The following is a 27440-nucleotide window of genomic DNA, read 5'->3' as shown; positions in this document are numbered from 1 at the left end:
GAAGAGGAAAAAATGGCTACGAATAATGGGGGAAGAAAAGTTGGAGGAAAGATGTTGATCACAAAAAAAAAACAAAAGAAAAATCACTCAAACAACAAGTTGACCTTCTTTTGATGCAAAATCTCAGTATGTTTTGATAGTAACCTATAAAAATCAATCAAAATAATAAATCAAGTCCATAGAAATCCTTAAAAATTCATATGGAGTTTGTAGGAGTTTTCAAATCCTATCAAATCTACTACTTTTAAAATCTTTTAAAATCTTTTAAAATCCTCCTATCCTATATTGACTACAGCCCCCTTAGAGTCAAATTCAATTAATGGCTAATGCGGCAATCTGAAATCTTATGTCAAATTTTGTGTTTCTCCAACCGAGTTGTCAAATATTAGTTTTTTTTTATTAATGTAGAGCTTTAAATGGTTATATTTATTTAAAAAATTGTTGAAAGAAAATTTTATTGGTTAAAATGTTAGTGGAATAAAAGATCCACTATAAAATTATAAAAAATAAAAAAAATAAAAAATAAAAATTTGACGTTGGCTCCTAAACATGAAGGCTTGAAATCCAATCAGCAAATAACATTTTGGTTGGAAGGATTTTTGATGTCATATATCCACAGTCATATATCCACCTAGGATTTGACATGCTCTATTTTATTATCGAAGGGAATCTGATATAGAGAGCTGTTGTAAAATCAATTGCATAATATCTTTTGGGAGTTGCCAGTTAGTATTACGGTTAGGCCTGACAATTCCTGACATGACCCGATAACCCAACATGACAAGAAATTAACAGGTGTTCGGGTTGACACGATAATGAATAGGGTCGTTATTAGGTAACCCAATAAGCACCTATTAAGATAACGAGTTGGTTTGGGTATACACGTGGATACCACGACATAATAAGCAAAATATTAATTTTATAATTTTATACCCCTAAAAAAATACTATAATAATTATATATATATATATATATATATATTAAATTTAATTTAAAAATTGGTGACCATTGGATCGGCTGAGATTTAATCTCAGTTGTCCATTGTGCATTAGGTTGGAGGCTTTCCTTCTCTTCTCTCTCTTTCACTCTGATCTCTCCAGTCCAAACTTACTCCCGTTACAAATTGTTCTTCCCTAAGGTGTTCGTAATCCAACTTCAAATTAAGGCAGCCATGGATGACTCTGAAAGTTTCATGAATAAGATGGGAACTTACATGTACACGGAGTTTGAGAAGTATTCGTCAGAGTACAGTTTGATTTTGGCAATTGCAATCATCTTAGACCCTTGTTATAAATTGCATTTTGTGGATTGGGCTTACACAAAGCTTCATGGTGTGAATTTGATCGAATTTACAAAAGTTAATGACAAATTGAGTGTTCTTTTTGGTGTGTACTTGAAAAAACTTTCGCATCTTGATAATTCAAATACTCTAATGAATTCAGTGCCTAATCATCAAACAGAATATGGAGATGTTCTCTTTGAGGTAACCTAAGTTTGTTTTTATTTACTTTATATATTTGTAATAGTAGTACTATAAAAAGTGTTGATATTATATTTGAAATTGACATGATGCATGATTCTTATTACGTTTTCGTTTTTATTTTTTACGATGTAGGATTTTGATAATAATTACGATGGTTCAAGTTCGATTGAAAAAAAATGAATTGCAAAAGTATTTAGAGGATAAACGAATAGATAAAAAAAAGTAGACATAGATGTTCTTTCTTGGTGGCAAATGGAGTGTTTTTATTATTTGATACTTTCTTAGTTAGCATGAGGTGTGCTAACAATTCCCATTTCAACTATTGCATCAGAATTTGCATTTAGTATTGGGGGTAAAGTACTAGATCCGTATCGTTGTTCATTGTTACTAGAAACAGTTCAAGCTTTGTTGTGCATGCGAGATTGGCTATTTGGAAAAGGAGCTAATTTATTTTTATATGGTATAGTACTATTGTTTTATTTCTTTTCATAATTATTTTGGTAAACTTCTCATAATTTGAATGGTTTTTAATGTTTGGTTTTTTTACACTTAGGTTATGCGGAAGAAAGTTCTAACGTGGAAAACCCAGTGTTCTAAAAATCGGCATAGGTGGCCGCCTAGGCGCTGGGCGAAGGTGTGCCGATGCGACTAAGTCTGAATCGTTAAGAAAAATCGGGGAGCTGTTAGGCGCCCGCCTAGGCGCTTTGAGGCGGCCTGGGCGGTCTAGGCAGCTGTCCAAGCAGAGTGAAATGGTTTCCTGGGAAGAAATTCCAAACAGAAACCCAAAATCACAAACTTAAATTTAAACTTGAAATTAACATGCAAAGCATGGGTTAAGTTACCTGAGTTTTGAACGGGACTAATTCGAGCTCATGGGACCCCAAGTTCAACGGGTCCCTCACCGAAGCTCCACGCCAGAAGCTCAATTTTCAAAGGTTGTAGCTCGATTCCATTAGAGCAACTCTCACCGAGAACCCCTGCTTGGATTCTCCTACTTTCCATCACAGAATTTAACATGCAAAGGTACCATAGGGATCCCTATGTTGCGCATGTCTTGTATTTGGTGGTTTGGGGTCTCGATTTAATTGGAATTTGTGGTGATGGTGCCTGGAGCTCTCTTTGGCTATGGTGGTTTAGAAAGAAGGCAAAGAGTTCGAAAGGAGAGAGAGAGAGAGATAGAGAGAAGAGAACCGGTTTTCAAAAACAAAAACGATGGTGATGTGTGAGTGATGATAAGAATTGGTGGTTGAGTGTGTAGGTTTAGAGAGAAAGGGAGAGAGTGATGTGAGAGAGTGGAAAGTGCACGGGAACCTAGGGTTTGTGTGTCAGAGAGAGAGAGAAAATATGTGAGAAAGATGGGACCGATTGATATGAAATGGGGAAGGATGCATGCTCTGACCGGTTTTGGTGCTCAAAAGTTGAAAGTGTCACCAACCCAGATAAAATCATAAATAAAAGACCCATGCTTTAACCGGTTTTGGCTCCAAAGTTCCAAGTAGGACACCAATAAAATCATAAATAAAAGAGAGAGGATTTCGGGGATGATACCAATGGGCGTGGTTTCATTAAGGGATAACTGGCATGGCTTTCTAGTAGTTTTATTATTAACCACCCAACCCATTACTTCAGATTTTTACTTTTATTTTTTAAAAATTTGTTATAATCATTCAAAATGTCTTAAGTTATATGACATATGTGCTTAATGTGTTTTTAAATTTTAGACTTGTTGGATACTTTTTTTGTATTTTATCATTCTTTTATTATCTTATTCATGGATTTCATATAAGTATAATTTTTTATGTGTCAATATACATTTATTTACAACATATACAAGAAATTAACTTAAATCTGCCTAGATCCTGCCTAGGCGCTAGGTGCTAGCTCGTCGTCCGACTAGCGCCTAGATTTTTTTAGAACCTTGGGAAAACCTTACTGACAACATAACTCTTGAAGGCAATAGATCAAGCCAAAGTTCCAAAACAATTTCCTCATGATGATCGATGAAAATTAAGAATTTTGTAAATATGCAAGTTTTGAGTTCCATTGGTAAGGTTTAAACTTTTGAGAAAGGCTTCACAACCTTAAAAACAAAAACATTTTCATTTTGCATATCCTTGCACATTTAATATTTTGTAATAGACTAGTAGTGTATGAATGTTTTTTTATTATGCTGTTATTTTCGAGTGTAGATATAGTACTTAAACGACAAATGTGTTTTAATGTTTTGAAGTAATATTTATGTGGCAATGTGTGGTATGTGCAAATTTAAGAAAAAATATATATTTTTCTTAATGGGTCAGGTCACTTTAACCGTGAAGATAATGGATGTGGCACGATACGACCCGTTAAGATAACAGGTGTTACACAAAAATGACACGAACACGATCCATTTGCCAGGCCTAATTATGGTCTAGTGGTATTCTTCTTCATTTGTAAGTGAGAGGCTTAGGTTTGATTATCTCTAAATGCGAATTTGAACTACATTATTGCTAATTCATTGTGAAACTAGCCCCACCCCCTCCCCTTAGAAAAAAAAATCTTTTGTGAGTTTATTGGGGGTGTGAGCTCAGAAGGATTTCTAGAATAAATGAAATATAATTTGCTAAAAAAAAATTAAAAAAAAAAAAGGTTGAAATGGGGTGAGAGAGGCTCGAACTCTCGACCTCAGGATAACTCAGAAGCTATGAGACCTACGCGCTAGCCAACTGCGCCACCACCCCGATGTTGTCAATGTTCTACCCATATCCAATTTCAACCCTGTTGTAAGTTAACCTTAACCTTCAAAGTTAATCACGTCACTCCTGACGTGATGTGTTTTGGGGACCGTCGAAACTTCCCGGTACCAAACGACCTCTACCTCCACACGCGTCCACGTCACCCCCACGAACACCTCCAACGTAAGATCACCGACATACCCCCGAATCAAATAAAGGCCCGCAGGGGCAAAGCCGGAACATAAAATACACTCCCCGCTAAGATTACCCATCGCCATCTTTTCCCACCACGACCCTAAAACCCACCCATCTTTCGTCATCATTTCAAACGCCCCCACCGAGGACCGATCGACAATACCCAACGCGGACTCCGACCCACCCCTGACCGACCCATGGAGATCGCCCCGGCCCTGTCGCCGTCCGCTGACCGGGACATCCCACTCGATACCGGCACGACGTCGTCGTCTCAGGAGAACGAAGCGAGCGCCGCGGCGGCGGCGGCGACGACGACGACCTCGTCTTCGTCGGTGGCGGTCAAGTACGACGATGAGGAAGAGGAGGAGGACGTGTGCCGGATCTGTAGAAACCCGGGCGACGCCGATAACCCGCTCCGGTACCCGTGCGCTTGTAGCGGAAGCATCAAATTTGTGCACCAGGATTGCCTCCTGCAGTGGCTCAATCACAGCAATGCTCGCCAATGCGAGGTTCAATTCTCTCTCTCTCTATCTCTGTCTGTGATTGGATTTTGTTGAATTTTGTCCATTTCGATCTCTGTGGGTGATTGAATTGGTGTCTGCAATCCCTTAAATTTTCAGATAAGAGTTTGGAATTGATTAGATTAGGGTTCTAGGGTTTATTTTACCCCTTTGTTTATGATATTGGTAAGGGAGTCAAGCGGTGTCGTTTTGAGTAATCAAAACGAAGTTGAGCTTTTTATTCAACTCTGAACTCATTTTCCTGTTAGTTCATCATTGTATTATGGGGGTCTTAACTCAACCATATGATATGAGAACCACAAGATTATTGTATGCTAGTGTGCATGGGAGTGCTTCCGTTTACTAGATAGAAAACGAAAACAAAAGAGCAAGATATATTTGAAATTTGTTTAGGATTGTGTAGTGGGAGGCAATGGTTTAGAGAAGAAAAAATATCATTGTGTTAGTAAGAAGCTAAACTCCAGCATTACGCCCAAGTTCGAAAGGCAGAAGTTGCTACGTGTTAATATCCTAGCGGAGGTTTGTGAACTGTTTTGAGCTTATACCATTTATCTTGGACCTTGAATAATTTTTAATGACGCATCTAATCAAGATATAAGTTACGTTGGATTTCATTGGGAGCTCCAACATTGTTTCTTATCTTTTCCAAATTGTCATTCTATCTGTGCTTGAGCTTATTGGTGATTTAATTTTTATGTTCTCGAGAGCTCATGATTGCTTTACATGCATTGCAGGTTTGCAAGCATGCGTTTTCCTTCTCTCCGGTTTATGCTGAGAATGCCCCGGCAAGGCTTCCTTTTCAAGAGTTTGTAGTTGGGATGGCAATGAAAACTTGCCATGTTCTGCAATTCTTTCTGCGCCTTGGTTTTGTGCTTTCTGTTTGGCTCCTCATTATACCTTTTATTACATTTTGGATATGGCGGTTGGCTTTTGTGAGGAGTTTTGGTGAAGCTCAGAGATTATTCCTTAGTCATTTATCCACTACAGTAATCCTTACCGATTGTCTGCATGGGTTCCTACTTTCTGCTAGCATTGTGTTTATTTTTCTCGGGGCCACTTCTCTGAGGGATTACTTCAGGCATTTACGTGAGCTAGGAGGACAGGATGCTGACAGAGAAGATGAAGGGGAAAGAAATGGTGCCCGTGCTGCAAGGAGAGCTCCTGGACAAGCTAACAGGAACTTTGTTGGTGATGTGAATGGGGAAGATGCTGCTGGAGCACAAGGGATTGCTGGAGCAGGTCAAATGATTAGAAGGAATGCAGAAAATGTTGCTGCTCGGTGGGAGATGCAGGCAGCTCGTCTTGAGGCTCATGTGGAACAGATGTTTGATGGTCTGGATGATGCTGATGGTGCTGAGGATGTACCGTTTGATGAGCTCGTTGGCATGCAGGGACCTGTATTTCATTTAGTTGAAAATGCATTCACTGTAAGTTTTCGTTTTGCTCTTTTTCTCCTTCTTCTTTAGATTATGTTTTCTGATAATTAGTTAATGCCCTTATATTTCTATTTTTAGGTTGTTCTCTCTTTTTAATTTTCTTTCTCGTTTTGTTTCTGATTGCTCTGGCAACTATAGCTTGTTTATGCATCTGTATTGTGTGTGCTAATTGGTTGAGGTCAATTTTCAGTGGTAGTGGCTCATTTAGGAGTTTATGTTGTTTAAGGATTTTTTATGTAATTTGTATTAATACCTTGAATGGTTCCAATTCTTTCTTCAGGTTCTGGCCAGCAATATGATATTCCTTGGTGTAGTAATCTTTGTGCCTTTCTCAATTGGTCGGATAATACTCTATCATTTGTCTTGGCTTTTCTCCACTGCTACTCGTCCAGTATTGTCCACGGTCATGCCACTCACAGAGTCAGCCCTTTCCTTGGCAAATGTAACATTGAAGAATGCATTAACGGCCGTAACAAATTTATCATCTGAAAGCCAACAAAGTGGTATGGTCGGCCAGGTTGAAGAGACCCTGAAAGCAAACATGAGTGGACTAAATGAGGTAGCAAACAATATAAGTTCACCACTTTCAGCAGACTTCCTGAAAGGGGCAACGCTTGGGACATCAAGGCTGTCTGATGTTACAACTCTTGCTATTGGATACATGTTTATATTCTCCCTAGTTTTCTTCTACCTTGGCATTGTTGCTTTGATTCGGTACACTAGGGGTGAGCCATTGACTTTGGGAAGGTTCTATGGTATCGCTTCTATGGCAGAGACAATTCCATCTCTCTTCAGGCAGTTCTTGGCAGCAATGAGGCATTTGATGACTATGATTAAGGTTGCATTTCTTCTAGTCATTGAACTGGGGGTATTTCCATTGATGTGTGGATGGTGGCTAGATGTTTGCACAATAAGGATGTTTGGGAAGTCCATGTCTCACAGGGTTCAGTTCTTCTCAGCATCTCCCTTAGCCAGTTCACTGGTCCATTGGGTTGTTGGAATTGTATACATGCTACAAATAAGCATATTCGTCAGTCTTCTTCGAGGGGTATTGTTCTTTGCCATTTTAGTTGTATGTCTAATTTGCTTTTCCAAACACCAGTTTTACATGTATTTTTTTGTCCTATGTTCTTCCTGCAGGTTCTGCGTAATGGAGTTCTTTATTTCCTTAGAGATCCAGCTGATCCAAACTACAATCCCTTCCGCGATCTTATTGATGATCCAGTGCACAAACATGCTCGCAGGGTCCTGTTATCTGTTGCGGTGTATGGGAGTTTAATTGTGATGCTGGTGTTTTTACCTGTTAAACTAGCTATGCGGATGGCACCTTCCATTTTTCCTCTTGACATCTCGTAAGATGACCCTCTATTCTTCCTTGTCACTTATTATTCTCTAACTGCTGTGATATTTTTGATATTTTATATTGTTCTTTAACTTGTGCCTTACTTTTTCCCCATTGGCAGGGTGTCGGACCCATTTACTGAAATTCCTGCGGACATGCTTCTTTTTCAAATATGTATTCCATTCGCCATTGAGCATTTCAAATTAAGGACAACGATTAAATCCCTCCTCCGTTATTGGTTTACGGCAGTTGGTTGGGCACTTGGTTTAACGGATTTCTTACTGCCCAGACCTGAGGACAATGGTGCTCAGGAAAATGGAAATGCAGAGCCAGGTAGACAGGATAGAGTACAGGTTCAACTAGGGGTACATGATCAGGCTTTGGTGGCACTTCCAGGTGCTGATGATCCTAATGCGGGCATTCTTGCATCAGGGGATTCAATTGTCGCAGAAGAGTATGACACAGATGAACAATCTGATTCTGAGTAAGTTTAGAGAATCCTTACAAATTGATTTCATTCGGATCCTATCTTTTATTATTGCAGGCTGATTTTCAAGAATTGTCCTTATTGTGCTACCTGAATCTAATTTTCTTGGTTTGCTTTCCTGCTTTGAGATAGAAAACTTGTAAAAAAATTGCAGCTGTTCTTACTAAACAATTTTATGTCTTGACATCCTTTTTTTTCATATTCCTGCTTGCATCTTTGAACTGTGTTGTTTTAATTGAGTTTGTTAACCAGTTTTACGTCTTCTAGTTACTAATATCTTTTTCTTTTTGTTTTTCAGAAGGTACAGTTTTGTGCTTCGCATTGTACTCTTGTTGGTTGTGGCTTGGATGACGTTACTTGTCTTCAACTCTGCTTTAATAGTCGTACCAACCTCACTTGGAAGGGCAATTTTCAATGTCATTCCTTTTCTCCCTATAACACATGGAATCAAGTGCAATGGTAATTTCTCTTCTAAACATTACGTTTCATACATCTGAGATACAACTGCTGAATTTTCATACCCTTTCTTTTCTTCAGATTTGTATGCTTTCATCATTGGAAGCTACATAATATGGACTGCTGTGGCCGGAGTAAGATACTCAATTGAGCATATTCGAACAAAGAGGGTTGCAGTTCTGTTAGGCCAGATCTGGAAGTGGTGTGCCATTGTTATCAAGAGTTCCGCACTTTTGTCAATATGGGTAAGAATCATTTGGTTTTTTACTCCTATAAATCCGTGTTTTATATCAGGTTCGTATGTGTTTTCATTCTGACATACATTTATTGTTTCAGATTTTTGTCATTCCGGTATTGATTGGGCTGCTCTTTGAGCTTCTGGTGATCGTGCCAATGCGTGTGCCTGTTGATGAAAGCCCAGTGTTCTTGCTTTACCAGGACTGGGCATTGGGCCTTATTTTTCTCAAGATATGGACTAGACTGGTACGTGGTCTTATAAAATAACCTGTTGCATAATCTGTGCAACTTCTTTACGTTGAGGATTTTCTATCGCAAAGTAGTTTGGTTTTTATTTTTATCGCTGGTGCTTGTTATGCACTTCTGCAGGTTATGTTGGATCACATGATGCCACTGGTGGATGAAACGTGGCGAGTAAAGTTCGAAAGGGTGAGGGAAGACGGTTTCTCTAGGCTGCAAGGTCTTTGGGTGCTTCGCGAGATTGTATTCCCAATCATAATGAAGTTGTTGACTGCCCTGTGTGTGCCTTACGTACTTGCCAGAGGGCTATTTCCTGTTCTTGGTTACCCATTAGTGGTGAATTCAGCAGTTTATCGGTTTGCCTGGCTGGGATGCCTTTGCTTTAGCCTGTTGTGCTTCTGCGCCAAGAGATTCCATGTCTGGTTCACCAACCTTCACAACTCAATACGTGACGACCGGTATCTAGTTGGTCGTAGGCTTCATAACTTTGGAGAAGCCGTCGAAGAGAAGCAAAACGAAGCCGGGACATCCTCGGAAGTGCAGGGCTCTAACTTCGAGACCAACGGGCTAATCCGGTACGACCGAGAAGTTGATATAGGACTCCGGCTAAGGCACGTTAACCGAGTTGATGCCTGATTTCTTAGACAAATCAGTAGGAGGTCTTGGTCTTAATCGATGCCGGTTTATGAAGCTTTAGATATAAACGTCCCGATTTAGTACTGGTTTTGAACGTCACCTCCGTGGGATGTGCGTGGTAACAAACGGTATTCAAGTATCCTGTTGTTAGAGTTGTCTTCGAGTTTGTGCATATAATGCTTTCCTAAAATAGTAAATTAGAGTACATGAATGCAAAATTGTCTTATAAACTCACATGTTTTTACCTCGCGTTTAGTTATCGTCCGTTGCTGGGTGTTAACGCCCATCAATTATTCGCCTGTCATGCTCTAATTGATTTGTAGTTATGAAATTGCTTTGTTGCCCCTCGCATTACAAACATCGACAATGCGTTTCTAAAATACTGGGATTGAAATTATTTTTCATAGAATATAGGAATTTATCTGAGGTTTAATTGTAATAATTTGGTATTGTACTCTTCGTTTATTGTGTCGCACTTTCTTCACTGGAATACAAGCGTACAGTAATGATAACAGTCGTTATATGGGCACGTCTTGGTTCGGTCCGGTTTCATCCTCACATCTGAAATGAAATCGGGAAATATCAACGGTTCAGCTCGGTGCGGTTTGCTTAAATTTATTTCTAAAACTGTATTGTTCGATTCAGGACGGTTACAGTTCGGTTCACTCCAGTTCATAGTTCTGAATAATAAATTGTTTGAATCTTGCAAACATATATTTAGAGCACAAAAAAAAGTCAACGGATTTTTATACTAAAAGATAGTAATTGAATCACACAACGAAATACATGCATGACCATTCATAAATGATGAACTACAACAGAAGAATATTTATGCCCACCCCTAAATATACCAAAAACTGAACAAGAAAATGAAGACAACAATCAATAGATCAAAAATGGATCGAGAAAATAAAGACAGTTGAATTTGACTCCTCGCATAATAAATGATTTATGACACGAGTACAGTATTAACACAACATGTCGTGCCAATAACACAAAGACATGTGTTAGTCTCCCCATGCTCTTATATCACTAACACGTGAGCCACCGTGATGGTGTACGCGTGTCGTAAAAATTGCTCTCCCTTGCACGGTTATTTTAAATTTACATCGAGAATCAATACCTAGCAACCCAACAGCCATACAAGTCTCTTGTCGTTTCAGTCGTGTTATCAGATCCAAATGTTTTCCTTTCGTATCGTCCCCCATCAATTCTACTAATTTTTAAGTCCAGTTGAGATGTGTAAAAACCACAACCCAACTGCTCGGCTGAGCAGACTCCACATCCTGAAAACGCATGGGGAAAAGGAAGCCAGAATCTTTCCCGACTCGCCGCCGTAATCCCATGATCTTCTCTTGACAATACTTGGAACAATTTTACGTTCAAACCCACATCAAATTCAATCACAGGAAATGTAATTTGCAGAGTTGAAATTGTTACAGCCAGAGCAAGTCAAGTCTTGCATATGAAAAAAATATACTCGGATCATTTGGTGCTGCTGTAAATTACTCTGGCCATGTAACAATTTCACTCTGGAGACAACACTTCTCAGGGCCATTCATTGGCACAAAATAATAAGCAAAGCAACATGTGCATAGAAGTATTTATGCATAAACGTCACAATCTCAAAATACACTCCGAAAGCTCACGGAAATAGACCAAAACCAGCTTCTACCTGCGCAAGAAACTTCTCAAACTAATCCAAACCACACCCTACAAGTATCTCAATCCATCATTCCGAAGATAAAAACTCTCACGAAACAAGGTTTTCATTGAGTGACAATGATCCAAGTTGATCAGCTGCATTGCCAGCTTGCTGTTGCTGAGCAACGTTCCTCAGAACATCCATAGCCTCAGCTACCTTTGCCTTCAAAGCTTCAGGCGACTCGAGCAAATGAAGAACTTCAGTCTGATCCATCTCCAGAAGCATGCCGGTAACCTTTGCTGCATTGTCAGGTTCCAGCTGTTCCACGAGCGGGTAAAGATTCTCACCCAGCATCTGCAAATTTCCCCCAACAGACGATTTAATAATAGGCATACAGCATAGTTGAAGAGGATGTATGAAAAGCACTAGGAACTAAATTTACAGAAACCATATTTCCATCTCAGGACAATGAATGGACAAAGAAACACAAAAGCATACCGTTCTTTGCTGCTCTGGTGTGGCATTTGCAAGAGCAGTAGCCAAGGCCCCTATTGGAATAGTTGGCTGCGACAGTGCTGCATCACGGATAGGCATGCCACCACCGCCGCTGATGTCATATGGAACAGAAAACATGCCTCCAGGAACACCAGGCATGGGACCATCAGGTATCCCGCGACCTGATGGGTAGCGGTAGATACGCCCCCTTGGTAGCATCTGTCAGTAAAAGGTCATCAGAATGTATGTTAACAAATAAAAATACTAAAGACTACATCAGGACAACATGCATCCAACCTGCTGTTGCATCATGGGAACTGGTTGCTGGTTTTGCTGGACAGAACCTCCACGTCTGCCACCAGGACGCTGCCCTTGCTGCCCCTGCTGAACCATTGGCAAAAAGAAATTTGGCATTGGAGCCCCACCAGGCCTCATACCAGGAACAAGCTGCTGCTGATACCCAAATCCAGGCTACAAAAGAAAAATAAATAAAAATACAAAAAGTCAGGTAATTGGGGTAACACTTTAAATCTGTGTCCAATCATGCAAGTACATAATCAAAACCTGAAACATAATCATGCAAGAATCTGAGATTCTTTACCTGGGAGGGAATGATAGCAGGTGGGCCTTGACCATAGAATATTTGTTGTCCAAGACCTGGACCACCAGGAGGGTACATTGGCATACGAGAAGCAACTGGAGGTGCCATTGCAACTGGCCGCATTTGAGAAAACTGAGCCTGTGCAAGCAGCAAATGTCCATAACACAACAATACTAAAACGACAGTGCCACATGTTAAATGGTACAAGTATCTTCGAGATATTTTAGTCTGCACCCCACATTGAGGATCTTGTTGGAACATAACTTATTGCATACGGAAGAACTATTTATCAATTGATGTTAGGCCAAACTTAAAGTATGATGTGCTGGAGGACAAATATAAGGCATACCTGTAGTCTTGCTCTTCTATCTTCTTTTCGTTGTGCAAGTGCAACATACAGAGGTTTGCTTACAATCATCTTTCCATTCATCTCCAATAGCTATAAAACAATAACAAAAATAAAATTTTATTTCTTTAACAGTAACAAGAATTTATGTGCTGGTCTTTCTGTTTATCTCCCATTCTGCTCATCCCACCCATATTTATTTTCACTAAACACTATTATTGAGGAATAAAAGGTGCGCGTACGCGCTCACAGACACACATTACCCATAAGAGCCCCCAAATTCTACAATATTCATAAATCCTAACCCCTAATTTTTTTTGTGGGTTAAAAGATGAGGGCAACCATGAATCTCACTGCCCATGGTTGGTCATGGCAGCAAGATTAAAATGTTGTCCTTCTACAAAACCAAAATGAGGGAAGTTGGAATAAGACTATAGAAGCACTATGTTAACCCACACAGGAAATCAACTTACAGCTCTATTTGCCTCTTCAGGAGTTGAGAATGCAACAAAACCTGATCCCCTACTAACTCCACTAGGGTCTCGCATGACCTGATCACATGTCAACAAAAAAAAAAAAATCATGTTAGGCCATACCAATACAAAATGATGATGGTTATCACACAAGTGCATTGCACTTTGCAATTCAAAACAGGGTCTACACAATACACACCTTGCATGAGGTAATAGTCCCAAATGGAGAGAATAACTCCAGAAGTTTATCATCAGCTATAGTATCATCCAAATTTTTAACATACAAGTTCGCGCCTTGATACTTGTCTGCAGCCTCTTTCATACTCTGTTCAAATCGTTGTTTCAATTCATTTTCCCTTTCAGATTTCTTCTGGGCCTTCCCAACATACCACTCCTTATCATCAAATTTCTTTCCATTCAGAGCCTCAACAGCTCTAGCAGCATCTTCAGCCTTTTCAAAATTGACGAACCCAAAGCACCTTGATTTTCCATCTCCATCCCTCATCACAACTTCACTAGTGGTTATCCCAAATTCAGAAAAAACTTTTTTCAAATCTTCCTCAGTAGTTGACTCTGATAGATTCTTTACATACACATTGTTGAATCTTGACTTGTCAGCAGTACCGTCCCTTTCCTGCTTCCGGAGGAAAGGACCAACAAAAACTTGCTTATCATTCAAAAGCATACCATTCAACTTCTCTATAGCCTTTTGGGCAGCTTCTTCATTGTCAAATTGTACAAAGCCATAGCCTTTTGACTGGCCAACGGAGTCTGTAGCCACCTTGCAAGAAAGGATGTTTCCAAATGCAGAAAATGTATCATGCAAGGCTTTGTGATCAATAGCTTTGTCCAAATTCTGGAAAAAATTAATGCAAGTAGAGGTGTCAGGAAGGATATAAGACAAGTAAAACTAAAGACAACCATGACATGAAAGTATAATGGTGCTGCATAAAAAGTTAAAAAAGGAATACCTTAATAAATATGTTGCCAGACCCACTTTTGCGAATACTAGGATCACGATGAGAGTACATAATCCTAATGGGCCTTCCATTCACAGGAGTAAAGTTCAACACATCCAAAGCCCTAGCAGCTGCCATCAATTCCAACTAAAGATGTAAGTAAGATCAAAAGAAAAAAGAGTACTGACTAATCTAACACAACAAAGGAAGGGAAAAAAAATACTAGGTATCTCTACTCTCTATTTCAAGAACAAAACATAAGATTGCATGTATGTATGAAGCTACTTATGAGGAACATGTTACTGTAAAAGGTTTCTGTCAAACCTTTTCAACTCAATCCTTATGTTAATAAAAATCATAAGACAAAACAAAAATAACTCATGGTCCTAAGAAAAATGACACATAGCTGAATGAATAAGAGCAAGCATCCCAACTGATCCATGTTTTCAAGCTGTAATTTCAACTTTTTTCTTCTTGAAAAAGATACTGTACAAAAATCTTTCCAGCAAGCACTGCTTAAATTTAATTGTTCATTGGCACAATTGTTTACAGGAAACCAAAGTATCCCCCTTTTTTGGTTTCTAATTACGACGGCCTCCATATGATAAAGAAAAATTCAAAGTAAAATTTTAAGAGAGGCCTTAGAATATCCATCTAAACTGATCTTTGCGTGCAACAAAACTATAAAACCATGAAATAAAGCCAAAGAATTAAAACCTTTATTATCTCAGCCATAAAAGATAGGTAAGGGGGCAAATTATCACCTAATAACAAAAGGTAACAACGAATCTTCCAAATTTATTCCATGTAACACCAATCAGATTATTCAAAGAGTAGCATGAGCATGGAAAATAAGGACACACTCTTAAAATATAAGCCGTTTTTGGGTCCGAGAATAAGCCTAAATATAGACCTAAACTACCTATTCCTAGTTAATACAGTGAGCTCATTGGGTAAATGAAAGGTCCTTTGCTAGAACGAACCATAATACAACAGTAGCTTAATGCAACTAGGTGCACGTCATATTCTTTCTTGTCCAAACCAAAATTGGAGCCTTTTCTGAAGACCCAACTGAAAGTCGTAAAGCATAACCAGAAAACTTGTACAAGAGTCATCATCACAGCCAGAATCTCAACATTACAAAACTTGCCAACAGGCACCAATTCATAATCACTTAAACGCATCGGCAGGAAGGAAAACTTAATGACAAAAATAAGCACATTGCCAAATTTGAAACGTCGGTTCATAGGCAATCACAATTATACCAAACAATAAACACATGCTTGTATTCACTTTCCCCACCTAACAACAATCCCTGTTTGCAAACACTAAAGCTCTTAACAAGCAACACGTGGGCACATATCCATCACTTAGTTTCGTTTTAATTTGACACTTAATCGAATAAGCACAGTTAAACACAATCGGATCCACTCACCACACCTAAAAATTGTAACTTTCAGATAATAAACACGATATTGAGTTGAGTTTACTTAGCCTCCGCAGCTGCCAATCCGGCATGCACAAACAAGTCTTAATTAAGCATCCCTAATCAGCTATTAATAAGAAAAACCCATGATTTAAATCACATAATTGAGCTTAAAAATCCATAATAAAGTGAATCAAAACCACTAACCATCTTGTGGGTTGGCGAAATTCACATAGCCATAGCCAAGCGACCTCCGGGTGGACAAGTCCCTGCAAACCCTAACCGAAACCACCTGACCCAGCTGGTTGAACAGGTCGTAGAGCTGCGAATCGGTGACGTTGGGGTCAAGATCGCCAACGTAAAGCGATGTCGTCACGAACTGGTTGGCTCCTCCGCCACCGTTCGCCGCAGCCGCCGCTGCTGCCACGTTCGCATTCTGAGCCGGGACCTGCTGAACTTGCGCCATCTTCAACAGACAAAAAAACTAATTTTTTTTCCTTTTTTCAAATATTTCAATTTTTTTTCTTTCGTTTTTTAGATAATCCTCCCTCTCCTCTTTCTACTGAACGCTCTCCACCTGCTCGATAAAATTCCGCTGAGAAAAAAATAAAATAAAATACTCGATTTTTTTTTTTTTTTTTTTGGGTTTATTGGGTAGGGAGGAGAGGGAAGGGAGTGGAGGGATAAATAGTTGGAGATCCGCCGGTGGGCGGCGGCGCGTGAGTGGGAGCGGAGAGAGATGTAGAGCGAGAAAGAGGAGGAGAGAAAATAGGAGAGATGGTTTTCATTCCTGCTGCGGGCAGCTGGAACTGCACTAAAGGACTGGGACTCGCGGCTGTGAGAGTTGATGTAGTGGGTGAGCTTGCGTGAGCCCTTGGATGATACGAGGGATGCGATCTGGACTGTTGTTTTGGAGCAAGTGCGCCCGCGAAGACGAGTTCGCTTGTGGGAGATCAACGGCTGGGATGCGCGAAAAGTGAGTTGTGAGGTACAACTACCGGTAACGATAGATTTTTTAGATAAGGTAGGTTTTGTCTCTGTGGGGTTGGCGTGGGGCCCGTCGGGTGGCGTGTGAGCGCGTCAGACGTGGGTTTATTGTGGAGTCAAAACACAACACATTGATTAATGTTTAGACTTCATCGGACGGACGAAATTAGTAGTATAATTTATTAGTATTTCTTTTTATTTGTAAAAGAGAGGTTTAAAGTTTGATTCTGATCAAAATCGAATTTGAACTATATTATTGCTACTCGTTGTGTGACTAAGCTTACCTCCTCTCCCTGATAATATCTTTAAGGGTGATGTTATCTACACATCCGTTTTTATCTCTCACACATTTATTAATTTCAAGTCATCGGATCAAATTAACTTAAGAATATTAATGGACAAAAATTACAAGAGTGTGTGGGAAATAAAAAATGGTGTGTGAATAGCACTATCCATTTGTCAAAGGATGGGTTTGGTTTATTCGATTCAATTTTTGCAAACTGAAAATCAAATCGAGATTACTATTTGGTTTGGTTTGGTTTGGTTTGGTTTGGTTCAATTTTTACAATTTGTATCTCAATTCGATTTGGTTTCGGATTTTCAAAAAAAAAAAAAAATCTTTTTAACCTAGTAATTGAAGAGAAATGAAGAAAAAAAAATCTAGAAATTGGATGAGGAAGATCTCCTATTCGTGCTTGCTCGCAGATCATGGTGTATCAGAGGGCAGATTTTTGCTCTTCAACAGCGAACCCCAACTTTTAAGGCTGCTCGAGCCGCTATTTCCCACTTGCAAGTGTGGCTTCGCTTACTTTTTCTGCCTTTTCATATGTGGAAAGAAGTTCAACTTGTGGAGTTTGCTGGTTTAGTTGTCAAAAGAACGTATTAACAGAGAGAGAGAGAGAAAAAAAAGGAAAAATAATGATAGGGTTTCAAAATTTTGAATTTTAACAAAAAAAAATCATGTAATAATTTTATTTAATGTTTAGGATAAAACCCAACTTAAATTAGTTAAATCAACATGGCCCAACCAAAATAAGCTAAGGAGTTTCCAGTTTTACCTTGATAGTTTTTAATTGTTTCATTTGTTAGTCATCCATTTTTGCCGCTGCAGCGGAAGCTTCATCAAAAAAAAGAAATAAATTTCTCTTATTCTATTAGAAGGCTCAAAATCGTTGTGCTAGGACTTGGAAGGAATCTTCTAGGTTGCCTAAGAGGGGCATCTTCACCCCCACGTCACTTGGATTCTAGGTTTCTTACTTTTGGCTTATAATTTCGTGGTGTTTCATATAACTCTCAACCTCTTGGGAAGGATAGCTCTTGTCAGTTGGTTGAATTTAGGAATTAATTTGTTCAAACAAAGAATCTCAGATCAAATTTGTTTCTCACAATTAATACTAGCATAACTGAATTTTAGCAAACAAAATAATTTTGTGCAGATTTTCAAATTTACAGAGATGAGGAGAGAGAGTTTAACTTCATAGTTGGACAGAGTAAAAGTTCTTGGCTTATTATTTTAATCACAAAATAGAAATCCACATGGCTGGTTTTAATTTGTCAGGAACACCACCTGTAATGGTGAGGTGTGTGTTCCTGTCACTTCGAAATTTTTTTCACTATTATGCTATAAAATTAATTAATGATTAATAGGGTTAAAAGAGGAATAGGATTTTGACACACCCCGATCAAAAATTCAGAGCGTACTGGCCGTCATGTGAGGGTGACGGCCAGCACGCTCCGAATTTTTGATCGAGAGCACACCCCAAATTTTGGATCGGGGTGTGTCAAATTCTCTTATCTTAATCTCTCCCCTTATTTTCTCTCTTATTTAAACGGTTACGATTAAGTTACGTCAACATAAATTATTTTATATAATATTTCTAAAACTAAACTAAAATAACCTACACTATTTCTAGAAGAGAACAAAATAAACACTATTTTTGAAACTACAGCAAAATAATGAACACTCTTGCTCAAACTGAAACAAAATAACCCACACTATTTTTGGAACTACAACAAAATTACGCACTATTTCTAAAAACTAAACCAAAATAACCCACACTATTTTTAGAAATGAACAAAATAAACACAATTTCTGGAGCTATAGGAAAATAACCATACTATTTCTGAAACTAAACCAAAATAAACCCACACTATTTTTGGAATTACAGCAAAATAACTCATATTATTTCTGAAACTGAACCAAAATAGCTCACATTATTTCTGAAGCTACAACAAAATAATCAACACTATTTCTAAAACTGAATCAAAATAATCGATACCATTTTTAGAACTACAATAGTGGTAATACTAGTATTCAGTTTAAAAAATAATCATTGTTCAATTTACGAAATAATCATTGTTTAGTTCTACAAATAGTCAATGTTTAATTTTAGAAATAATGGTGCTAGTGCTCAATTGTAAAAATAGTGGTAATGTTCAGTTTGAAGATTTTACATTTTGAAGACTTTTCATTTGTTTTATAATTGATAACTTTGTTTACTTAAGAAAATATTTTAGCTATTTGATCTTTTTTTTTCCTTGAAGAATCTTAAAGTGTCAAATTTATAAGTTAACCCAAGAAAAGTAAACATGACAAAAGTTGAAGAGGTTACTTGTAATTTAGAAAAGTGACTAGGTATAAAAAACAAAGAGAAGACAATAAAATAAAATTAAAATAAAAATAAAAAAATTCAAACAAAAGGTCAAAACACATAAAAGAAATAGAAAAGGAGGTGAGGCATTGTCCACCACCATGTCTGAACAAGTGGGTTCACTTCCAAGCTTCCATTATAAGTAATAGTTTTAGTTTTTGGGAATTGTGTAGAGGAAAAATGATAGTGGGAAGGATCCTCTCCTAAGTAAATGGTGAGGATCCTCCTGATTTGGCCCATCGGGCCGTTCAAATTTTATCCAACGGCTATAATTATTATAACTTTTAAAGAGACCCCCTGTTTGTAGCAGTTGGATAAAATTTGAACGGCCCGATGGGTCTGGTCAGGAGGATCCTCACCATTTGCTTAGGAGAGGATCTTGATCCCAGTGGGAATGGTGGATGTCAGAGAAAATGGAAGTGAGGATGGTGGACACCAGCTCATCACTTACATGTTTAATAAGAGCAAGTCCACTCCTAAAAAAATACGTCAACACCCAGCCTATTTAATTCACTCAGTGAACAATGATAGACCCCAATGAACAGTAATAAACCAAATATATTTCCACCCCTAACAAAAAATAGCCTAGCCAATTTTATTAAAATGTTATTATTTATTATAAAATAATAAAAATACTAATTTTATTTATTAAAAAAAAAAAGGGGTAAGTCTGGAACCTCCACAGTTCCACTAGAATCCTCTATACTCTCCCTCTACATCCTCCTCAATTTGTTTCTTCAATCATCCCCAAACGCCAACTCTTACCACTCCCAACGCTTCAACCTCCCTTTGCATCTCTCTTTCTCTCTCTCTCTCTCTCTCTCTCCCCATTCGGATTTGGAACTGCGTCTGTTGGGTAGAATTTTTGGGGTGGGTTGGTGATGGGTATTGGCAGTCTGGGAGGTGCTACAGTGGTATGCTTTGGTTTAGGGGTGGGGATGGGTGCGCTTTAGGTGGTTGAATCGCGGGAGGCAGTCAAAAATTCTGATGGGTTGCTCGTCGGCGCCTTCAAGCCCTAACTCCACCATAGCGTTGTCGCTGTTTTCATCCCTGCCACCACTTATCTCCACACCTCTTCATCATCCACTTCGTCCTCCCGTCCTTCTCCCTCCATGGCTCCTTCCATCCCGACACCCTTTCTCTCTTCGACTAGCTTCGCTCCTCAGCCTCCACACCAACTCCCTCTCTGGCGCAAAAAAAAAAAAAAAAAAAAAAAAAAAAAGTGGTCGATATCACGCTGGCGTCAGCAGGACGTCAGATGGGCCGGTCAATGGCTCTATCGATTCTGGGCTAGCCTGGAGGCCAGCTTGGGTTGGGTGCCAGCCTATATGCTGGGCTAGAATGGATTGGTTGGGTGCCAGGCCAATAATTTGTTTCGGTGCTAGCCTAAAGAGTCCCCGGTGGAACTGCTCTAAGGTAATAGGCTTGGCTAGTTTCCGTTAGGGGCAAGTTTGAAAAAAAATATTTATTGTGTACGGCTTTTAATTCAGCCCGTGAGTATTTATGTTTGTAGGGTATGTGTTTATGAATAGTTTTATCATTATGATTAATTTTTAAGTTTTTTTGGTTAAATAATAGTTTTTGATAGCTTTTGGTTTAGTTCAAGCCATTTTCATTAAAGTTTCAAAAAAAAAACTATTAAACAAATTAATAGTAAATTATATTTTATTCCTTCAAGTTTGACTGCAAATGCAACTTTATACATTATTTTTAAAACATTTTAATTGCATGCATTAATTATTATTTTTTTGTGAGGTGAGTCAATTATACTATACTAGGTAGAAAAAAGAAGAACTTATAAAATGAAGAATTAAATATTTAAATAAAGCCAAAATAAATTAAATAAAAAATAAAATAAAAAACCTAAAAAATGAAAAATCCAAAAACCAATCTTCCCCGTCCAAACCATCTTATCTCCCTACCTCCGTTACCGTGTGGTTTTCCAGCGACCCGGCCTCTCCCCTGCCCTTTGTTAGAGTGGAAGTAGTATTGAAGGAAGATGAAGCAAGGCAGAGCATATTAACAAAGTAGTACATGGCAAAGGCAGCAGCCGGCCCAGATTCATTTGTAATGCTTCTGCTTAAACCGAATGGTGCTTTTACTTGTTCTACGTGACTGCGCGCTGCCCCTCAATTCTATTTTCTTTCCTTCTCTCTCTACTGTGATATTAATATCGACTATCTCTACTGTTCTTGTTGACGTCGTTCGATTGGAACGACATCGAGCCTCGTCAAATTGGTACTTCCAGCATCGACACCACCTGCCCAATTTGGGACATCGAAAAAGGGGGTCGTCGAGTCGCCGAGCTGGATCTGCGCCACCAAGCCGCCTCCTGCCTGTCGTTGCTGCCTGAAATCGGACCCGCATCCTGCTGCAATTCCTTCTGCACCAACCCGCTCCAATACCCACATGCTGCACCAGATCACGGAAACTTGCCGTTCGCTGTTCTTGTTCGCATATTGTCGGAGTTCGATGAAATTCTTGGTACCAAGAACTCGATTGTCGCGGCTTGTAAAATGATCATGAGAGTTGAAGTTGAACATTTTGAACATTTTCTCCGGGTTTTGTACTAACATATGTCGGTTGAAGTTGAACATTTTGAACATTTTCTCGGGGTTTTGTACTAACATATGTGGGTTGAAGTTGAACTAATTAATTTTTGCAAAATTGCTGAAATTTGAATGAATTTGTCGATCTAAACAAGCGAGAGAGAGAGAGAGGTGCGGTGGTGATGGGGAAGGGGTGACTGCGGCCTGGGGTGGGAAAGATGTTTTTTTTTTTTTTTTATTATAAATTAAATGAATTGTAATAATTTTTAAAAATTAAATATGTTTTATTAATTGTTTGACTACGTGGCATAAGTTAGAAGCCACATCAGCATAATATGAAATTTATTTTTGTTATATTATCATTTAACGGTTAATTTAACAGAATTTTTAATGGATATATGAAATTGTAACTTACCTTAAAATTAAAGGACAAAACTTTTGACAAATTTTTTTACACCCATTTCTAGCCTATAGATTTTAGACATCAGATGTTCCTTATCGGTACTTAACACACAAAATACCCTATCTTAGAAATTCCCCCGTAAACTTCGTATCCACGCACGTGTTAGGAGTAGAACTAGGGACTTCTTTTGATGAACCGACCTTATATATACATACATGACCGTTCCATTCCATTCCGTTATTTCTTTGAACCAACGAAACCATTTTTCTTTTACAAACTATAACATTAGTATGTTAAATATCAAAAAGGAAGGAGACTGGTATGGATCTAATCTGCACCAGAGTTCAAAGACACTTTTCGTCACTGCGGTAAGGTGCATCTGCAAACCCAACACAACGTTGGCTGTTTGTGTCTCGTTTGTTTTGTTTCTTGTATATCAATCAGCCCGACGCAATGGCGATGACTGAGAGATGTCTTCTAATTAAAATCACAGAGTTTGTCGAATCATATTGAGAATCGCTGGTGAAGCATTGAAATCCTAACCTAGTTTCGGCAATGCTTTGGATTTGGCAGTCAAACTAAGCAAGGCATTTGCAATTCGTCTCTTGATCGGGTGCTCTCCGTTGCTCTCTTCCTGAAGACGTTAATCCTGGCGATGTTCGGTTGCATATGTTACGTTAAGCTTAAAGCTTAAACAATAAGGCTTTCTGAATTAATTGTTAAACGTTTCTTCTGTTCATTTGGTTTATCTTAATTTCTTTCTAATCTGTAAGGAGCTATACACATTTGATTCGATTCAAGTTCTTTTGGGTTTGGTATTACTCAAGCCAATTTGGCAGATGGCAACTACCCAACCAACTATTCAAATCATATGCTTTGCTAGTACGCAATGACATTATACATATACTACGTGTTGTATTCGATTTGCATGAAAAAAGGAAATTATATACGGCGTGCTGTATTTGATTCGCATGAAATTTCATACTCCAAGTGATGTTAAGATGCTAAATCGCCAAAAGAAATTTCTTTAAACGGTGCTTTTGTTGAATCCCACATTGGCCAGAGGGAAAGGGGAAAAGAAATTTAAATAAGATTATCTCACTCTAGCTAACACCGAGACCTTTTGTAATAAAACCTCACACTTGACGAATTGGGTAGGTGGTAATTACCAAGTTGGGGGACAGTATCGGTGCTATTGGAGTGGGGCCATCGGCCTGTCGACTTGAAAAATTTAACATTGCATCAGAGTCAGGGGAGCTGGCGTGTAATGTACACCCACGTGATGGGTGGGTCCCTTTGGCCCCTCACGATGATGATGGGTTTCCATGACCCCACGTGTAGGGTGAGTCTTGTTGGCTCCACATGGTTGTTAATGTGTGGATCTCTCATGTGTGACCCAATCCACATGGTTGTTACTGTGTGGATCTCTCATGTGTGACCCAAGCGAGCGTGTACTGTACATCCATGTGATGGGTGGGTCCCCTTGTCTTACGCGATGATGGTGGGTTCCAGGGCCCCATGTGTAGGGTGAGTCCCCTTGGCTCCACATGGTTGTCGATGTGTAGATCTCTCACGTGTGACCCACTAATTGGGTCCCATGTGAGGGGCGTGGATCTCTCATGTGTGACCCAAGCGAGCGTGTACTGTACATCCATGTGATGGGTGGGTCCCCTTGTCTTACGCGATGATGGTGGGTTCCAGGGCCCCATGTGTAGGGTGAGTCCCCTTGGCTCCACATGGTTGTCGATGTGTAGATCTCTCACGTGTGACCCACTAATTGGGTCCCATGTGAGGGGCGTGTTGTATCCCACATCAGCCGTAGAAAAAGAATAGTAATAGTTTAAATATCATAACCTCACTCTAACTAATATCGAGACATTTTATGATAAAACCTCACACTTGATGAATTGTGCATGAGATAATTACCAAGTTGGAGACAATATCAGTGTTGTTGAAAATGGGCCTATGACCCGTCTATCTGATAAGTCTACATGGTATCAAAGCCAAGGGATGGGCTTGTAGCACCACATGATTGGGTGTGTCCCTTTTGGCCCCAGGCAATGGGTGAGTCCCGACTTGGCTCCACGTGGTTGTCGATGTATAGATCTCCATGTGTGAACCACTAATTCGGGTTTCACATGTCGGGGCGTGTTGAATCCCACATCGCCCAGAGGGAAAGGAGATAAGCAATTTAAATAAGTTTATCTCACTCTAATACTGAGGTCTTTTGTGATAAAACCTTACACCTGATGGATTGGGCATGTGGTAATTTTCAAGTTGAGAGACAATATCAGTGATGTTAGAGTGGGGCTCCCGGCCCGTCGACCTAAAAATTTCAACAGTTTTGAGCACACTAGTAATAATCCAAGTGGTGTTTCTTTCACGGAAATGATTTTCCAACACTTATTTTCTCTTTATGTGATCATATTTTTTATTTGTTTTAGACGTTGAATTGAGTGAATGAAATAGAATAAAAAAGAAATAAAGAAAGATGGAAATGACATCAGAAAATCACTTTATTTTTCTATGGCTTTACATATCAACTCAATTAAGAATTTCATACTCACCGTGTCATCAAATTTTTAATAGAAATTTAGATAATTTATTAAATAAATAGTATAAGTTAATACAATTTCAAAATTAAACAAAAAAAACAATGTTAGAAAATTAAATCATAGCTCAATTTTTTTGAGTATCAATAATGCTTTGCGTCCAACCATTTGTATTATGACACATATATATTCCCAGTACACTTGCTAGAATAGCTCTTTGCTCTTTTGTTATTTCTATTTCGTCCAATGGCGGAGCTAGGAAATTTTCACCGGATGGGCTAGCTTAAAGATTTAAATCTTTATAAACAAAGAAACTTAATACTGTATTTTTCAGAGTATGCTCTAGCTTAAGAGAATTTCACAAGGTGAGCTGATAATTTTCATTATTAAACAAATACATGTTAAAATTCAAACAAATCCAAACTTGTACATGTAAAAGAAGCGATGAGAAAAATGATGTAACAAAAAGAGATGATTTGTAAACTGTATTATATAATTTTATATGGTTAAACTAAGAGAATTAAAGATTAGTGACTAAATATATAATGGGCTACATTTGAAAATCAATAAAAATTACTGTAAAATATTAATTTTTTATGGAAAGCTACCTGGGCTATAGCCCAGGTAGCCCTTAACATGGCTACGCCATTGACTTCGTCGATTCCATTTCCTTGCAATTTTGTTCTCCACCTAATGTGTAAATTTAAACTATTATTTACTTTTCATAATTGTAGTAAGTGTTTGTAAAACAAAAAATAATGATACAAATTTGAAAAGTAATTATTAATCACTAAAGATAAGTTTGCCATTTCTGTCAATCTACATCATGCCATATAGGAATTGAAATTTCTGATAGAAAACACAAATGCTATCTTTTTTATTGTTATTGATAATATGAATTTTTTGACTCGTGAAGTGGAGAAGCTCTAAAATATTAGCCATTTATGATTTTATTTTAGTTTAATCAATCTGGGGAAGCTTTGGAAAGATATGCATGCAGAACGGCAGGAGTGATGGTTTTCCTACTTTACATTTACATTAACTACGGAAAGCTCTCCAATGGCGGGAGGCTGAGGCTGCCGCTGGGTGGCGGTGCGGATAAGAGTGGGTAATAGGAGAGTGATTCTTTTCGGATTTGGACCCCTCCGGATCCTCATCATGAGGATCCTAGGGATTAGCTAGGATGAGCCGCTCACCACACATCCTATAGCTACAAATCATTTTGCCATGTAGATAGGATTGAAAATTCAAATGATTTATAGCCGCAAGATGTGTGGTGAGCAGCTACAATGAGTTAATTCCTAAGATCCTCACAGTAAGAATCCGAAGAGGATCCAAATTCGTTTTTTCCCTGCTGACAGCATGCTTTTTTAATGTCTAAGAGAAGGGCTAAAAGTCTGCAAAAGATGGCAAAACTTGATTATTTTTCCAACTTTGCTAAACATTTTCTCAAAGATTGCCAAAAACTCCGCAAACTATGTTGGGATGCAGACATTTTCAATGGTTTGTGTGTGAGTGGAAGTGACAGCAGCATCTCGCTTGTGGGCAACGTTGTCAACATGGATTGTTACTTGTACCATTTTGCCACGAAAATTCAACATCGTCTACCATTTGTACATCAACTGTCCACTTTGTTCTAATCTAATAAGAAATTTTGGAAAGAATTGCCATTATGAATTTAAGAATGGTAACAAAAATGGTTGAACTCAATTTTAATTTGATTATCGTATGGTGAAATTCTTCTTGCTTAAATTGATGTATCTTTCTAGGTCTACTACTTTTTTGGAATAAAAGAGTTGAACGTTTATAGTGGAGTCTTTTTCTGCACTTGCTGTTCGTTTGATTTTGCAAGATGGGAGTGACAACCTCTCTCTTGGTAAATTGATGCAGACTTGCTATGAGCTTTTACACACTTGCAAGGATCAAGCAATTAAAAGTAGGAGTATGATTCTCTCTTCTTCTATTCTCATCTCATTCCCTCTTCTCCTTTCACATACTGTTTTTTGTCTTATTGTCTCTATAAAAAAATCAATATAAGATGTTGACGTGATTTAATCGTGACCATTCAAATAAGAAGGGTAGGAAGGGGAATGAGAATAGGAGGGGGGTGAACCCTCCTCCTTAAAAGTATCACATGGAAAATTGAAGATCCCTTTGAATTCATAAAAAAGTTGAGTAGTTATTAGAGTTCTTGTTTTGCCCTCTTACCCTTCTATTTTATCGATTGATTTTCGAATTCGGCTACAATACTTGAATGTATTTATTACAGTTAATTCTCGACTATCACATATTAATTGTATTAAACACATATATTCACGTCTAACAAAAAACAAAATATAAATATCTAACTTTTTTATGTTCCCATAAATTATATTTACACTTTTCTTATATTCGAAAATACGAGCAGTCGTAAGCGACCGAACGGCGTCGTCCTACACTCTCGCTCTCTCTCACACATTCCCCTTTCACGCGGAAAGCCAAAAGAGAGAGAGAAAAACAAACAACAACATGCTGTCTAGTTCCTCTCCCATAAAATCTGCAAATTGAATTTTATAACCAAAATCATTAAAAAAAAATTATTAAAAAAAATCCCCAAAAATTAAAAA

At 38.4% G+C, this 27440-nt stretch overlaps 2 protein-coding genes and 1 non-coding gene across 3 annotated transcripts; 1 reads left to right on the top strand and 2 right to left on the bottom strand.

The window, feature by feature from the left end:
• Positions 1–4118: 4118 nt before the first annotated feature.
• TRNAM-CAU lies at positions 4119–4203 on the bottom strand. Its single transcript is given in 2 exon segments — positions 4119–4154; positions 4166–4203. It is a non-coding gene; the product is annotated as a tRNA-Met (tRNA).
• Positions 4204–4452: 249 nt separating this feature from the next.
• On the top strand, positions 4453–10046 carry LOC125474034 (probable E3 ubiquitin ligase SUD1). Its single transcript, XM_048577456.1, has 9 exons — positions 4453–4901; positions 5648–6340; positions 6630–7397; positions 7490–7701; positions 7813–8175; positions 8477–8637; positions 8716–8879; positions 8971–9117; positions 9241–10046. The coding sequence occupies exons 1-9, from the start codon at positions 4590–4592 to the stop codon at positions 9745–9747; spliced, it is 3327 nt and encodes a 1108-aa protein (XP_048433413.1). The 5' UTR covers positions 4453–4589; the 3' UTR covers positions 9748–10046.
• A 1276-nt stretch (positions 10047–11322) lies between these two features.
• LOC125474033 (polyadenylate-binding protein 8-like) lies at positions 11323–16507 on the bottom strand. The gene is made up of 9 exons (XM_048577455.1): positions 15900–16507; positions 14279–14397; positions 13507–14163; positions 13308–13385; positions 12838–12927; positions 12489–12626; positions 12185–12358; positions 11891–12106; positions 11323–11746 (listed from the first exon to the last, which is right to left on the bottom strand). The coding sequence occupies exons 1-9, from the start codon at positions 16156–16158 to the stop codon at positions 11501–11503; spliced, it is 1977 nt and encodes a 658-aa protein (XP_048433412.1). The 5' UTR covers positions 16159–16507; the 3' UTR covers positions 11323–11500.
• Between the last annotated feature and the right edge of the window lie 10933 nt (positions 16508–27440).

The sequence above is a fragment of a genome, unplaced genomic scaffold (assembly GCF_019419815.1).
Source record: "Pyrus x bretschneideri cultivar Hongxiangsu unplaced genomic scaffold, Pyrus_bretschneideri_v1 Contig115, whole genome shotgun sequence".
In the NCBI taxonomy this organism is placed as follows: Eukaryota; Viridiplantae; Streptophyta; class Magnoliopsida; order Rosales; family Rosaceae; genus Pyrus; species Pyrus x bretschneideri.
Note: the sequence above shows the minus strand (reverse complement) of the source record. Positions and strands in the feature narration are given on the sequence as shown.

What these genes read in the sequence shown, in the direction of transcription:
- LOC125474034 (XM_048577456.1), top strand. Translation starts at nt 4,590, where the DNA reads ATGGAGATCGCCCCGGCCCTGTCGCCGTCCGCTGACCGGGACATCCCA. An exon ending in GCAATGCTCGCCAATGCGAG is followed by an intron (nt 4,902 to 5,647) that starts GTTCAATTCTCT and finishes CATGCATTGCAG; the next exon opens with GTTTGCAAGCATGCGTTTTC. An exon ending in ACATGGAATCAAGTGCAATG is followed by an intron (nt 8,638 to 8,715) that starts GTAATTTCTCTT and finishes TCTTTTCTTCAG; the next exon opens with ATTTGTATGCTTTCATCATT.
- LOC125474033 (XM_048577455.1), bottom strand. Translation starts at nt 16,158, where the DNA reads ATGGCGCAAGTTCAGCAGGTCCCGGCTCAGAATGCGAACGTGGCAGCA. An exon ending in GGACTATTACCTCATGCAAG is followed by an intron (nt 13,386 to 13,506) that starts GTGTGTATTGTG and finishes ACATGTGATCAG; the next exon opens with GTCATGCGAGACCCTAGTGG. An exon ending in CTGAAGAGGCAAATAGAGCT is followed by an intron (nt 12,928 to 13,307) that starts GTAAGTTGATTT and finishes ATTGTTTTATAG; the next exon opens with CTATTGGAGATGAATGGAAA.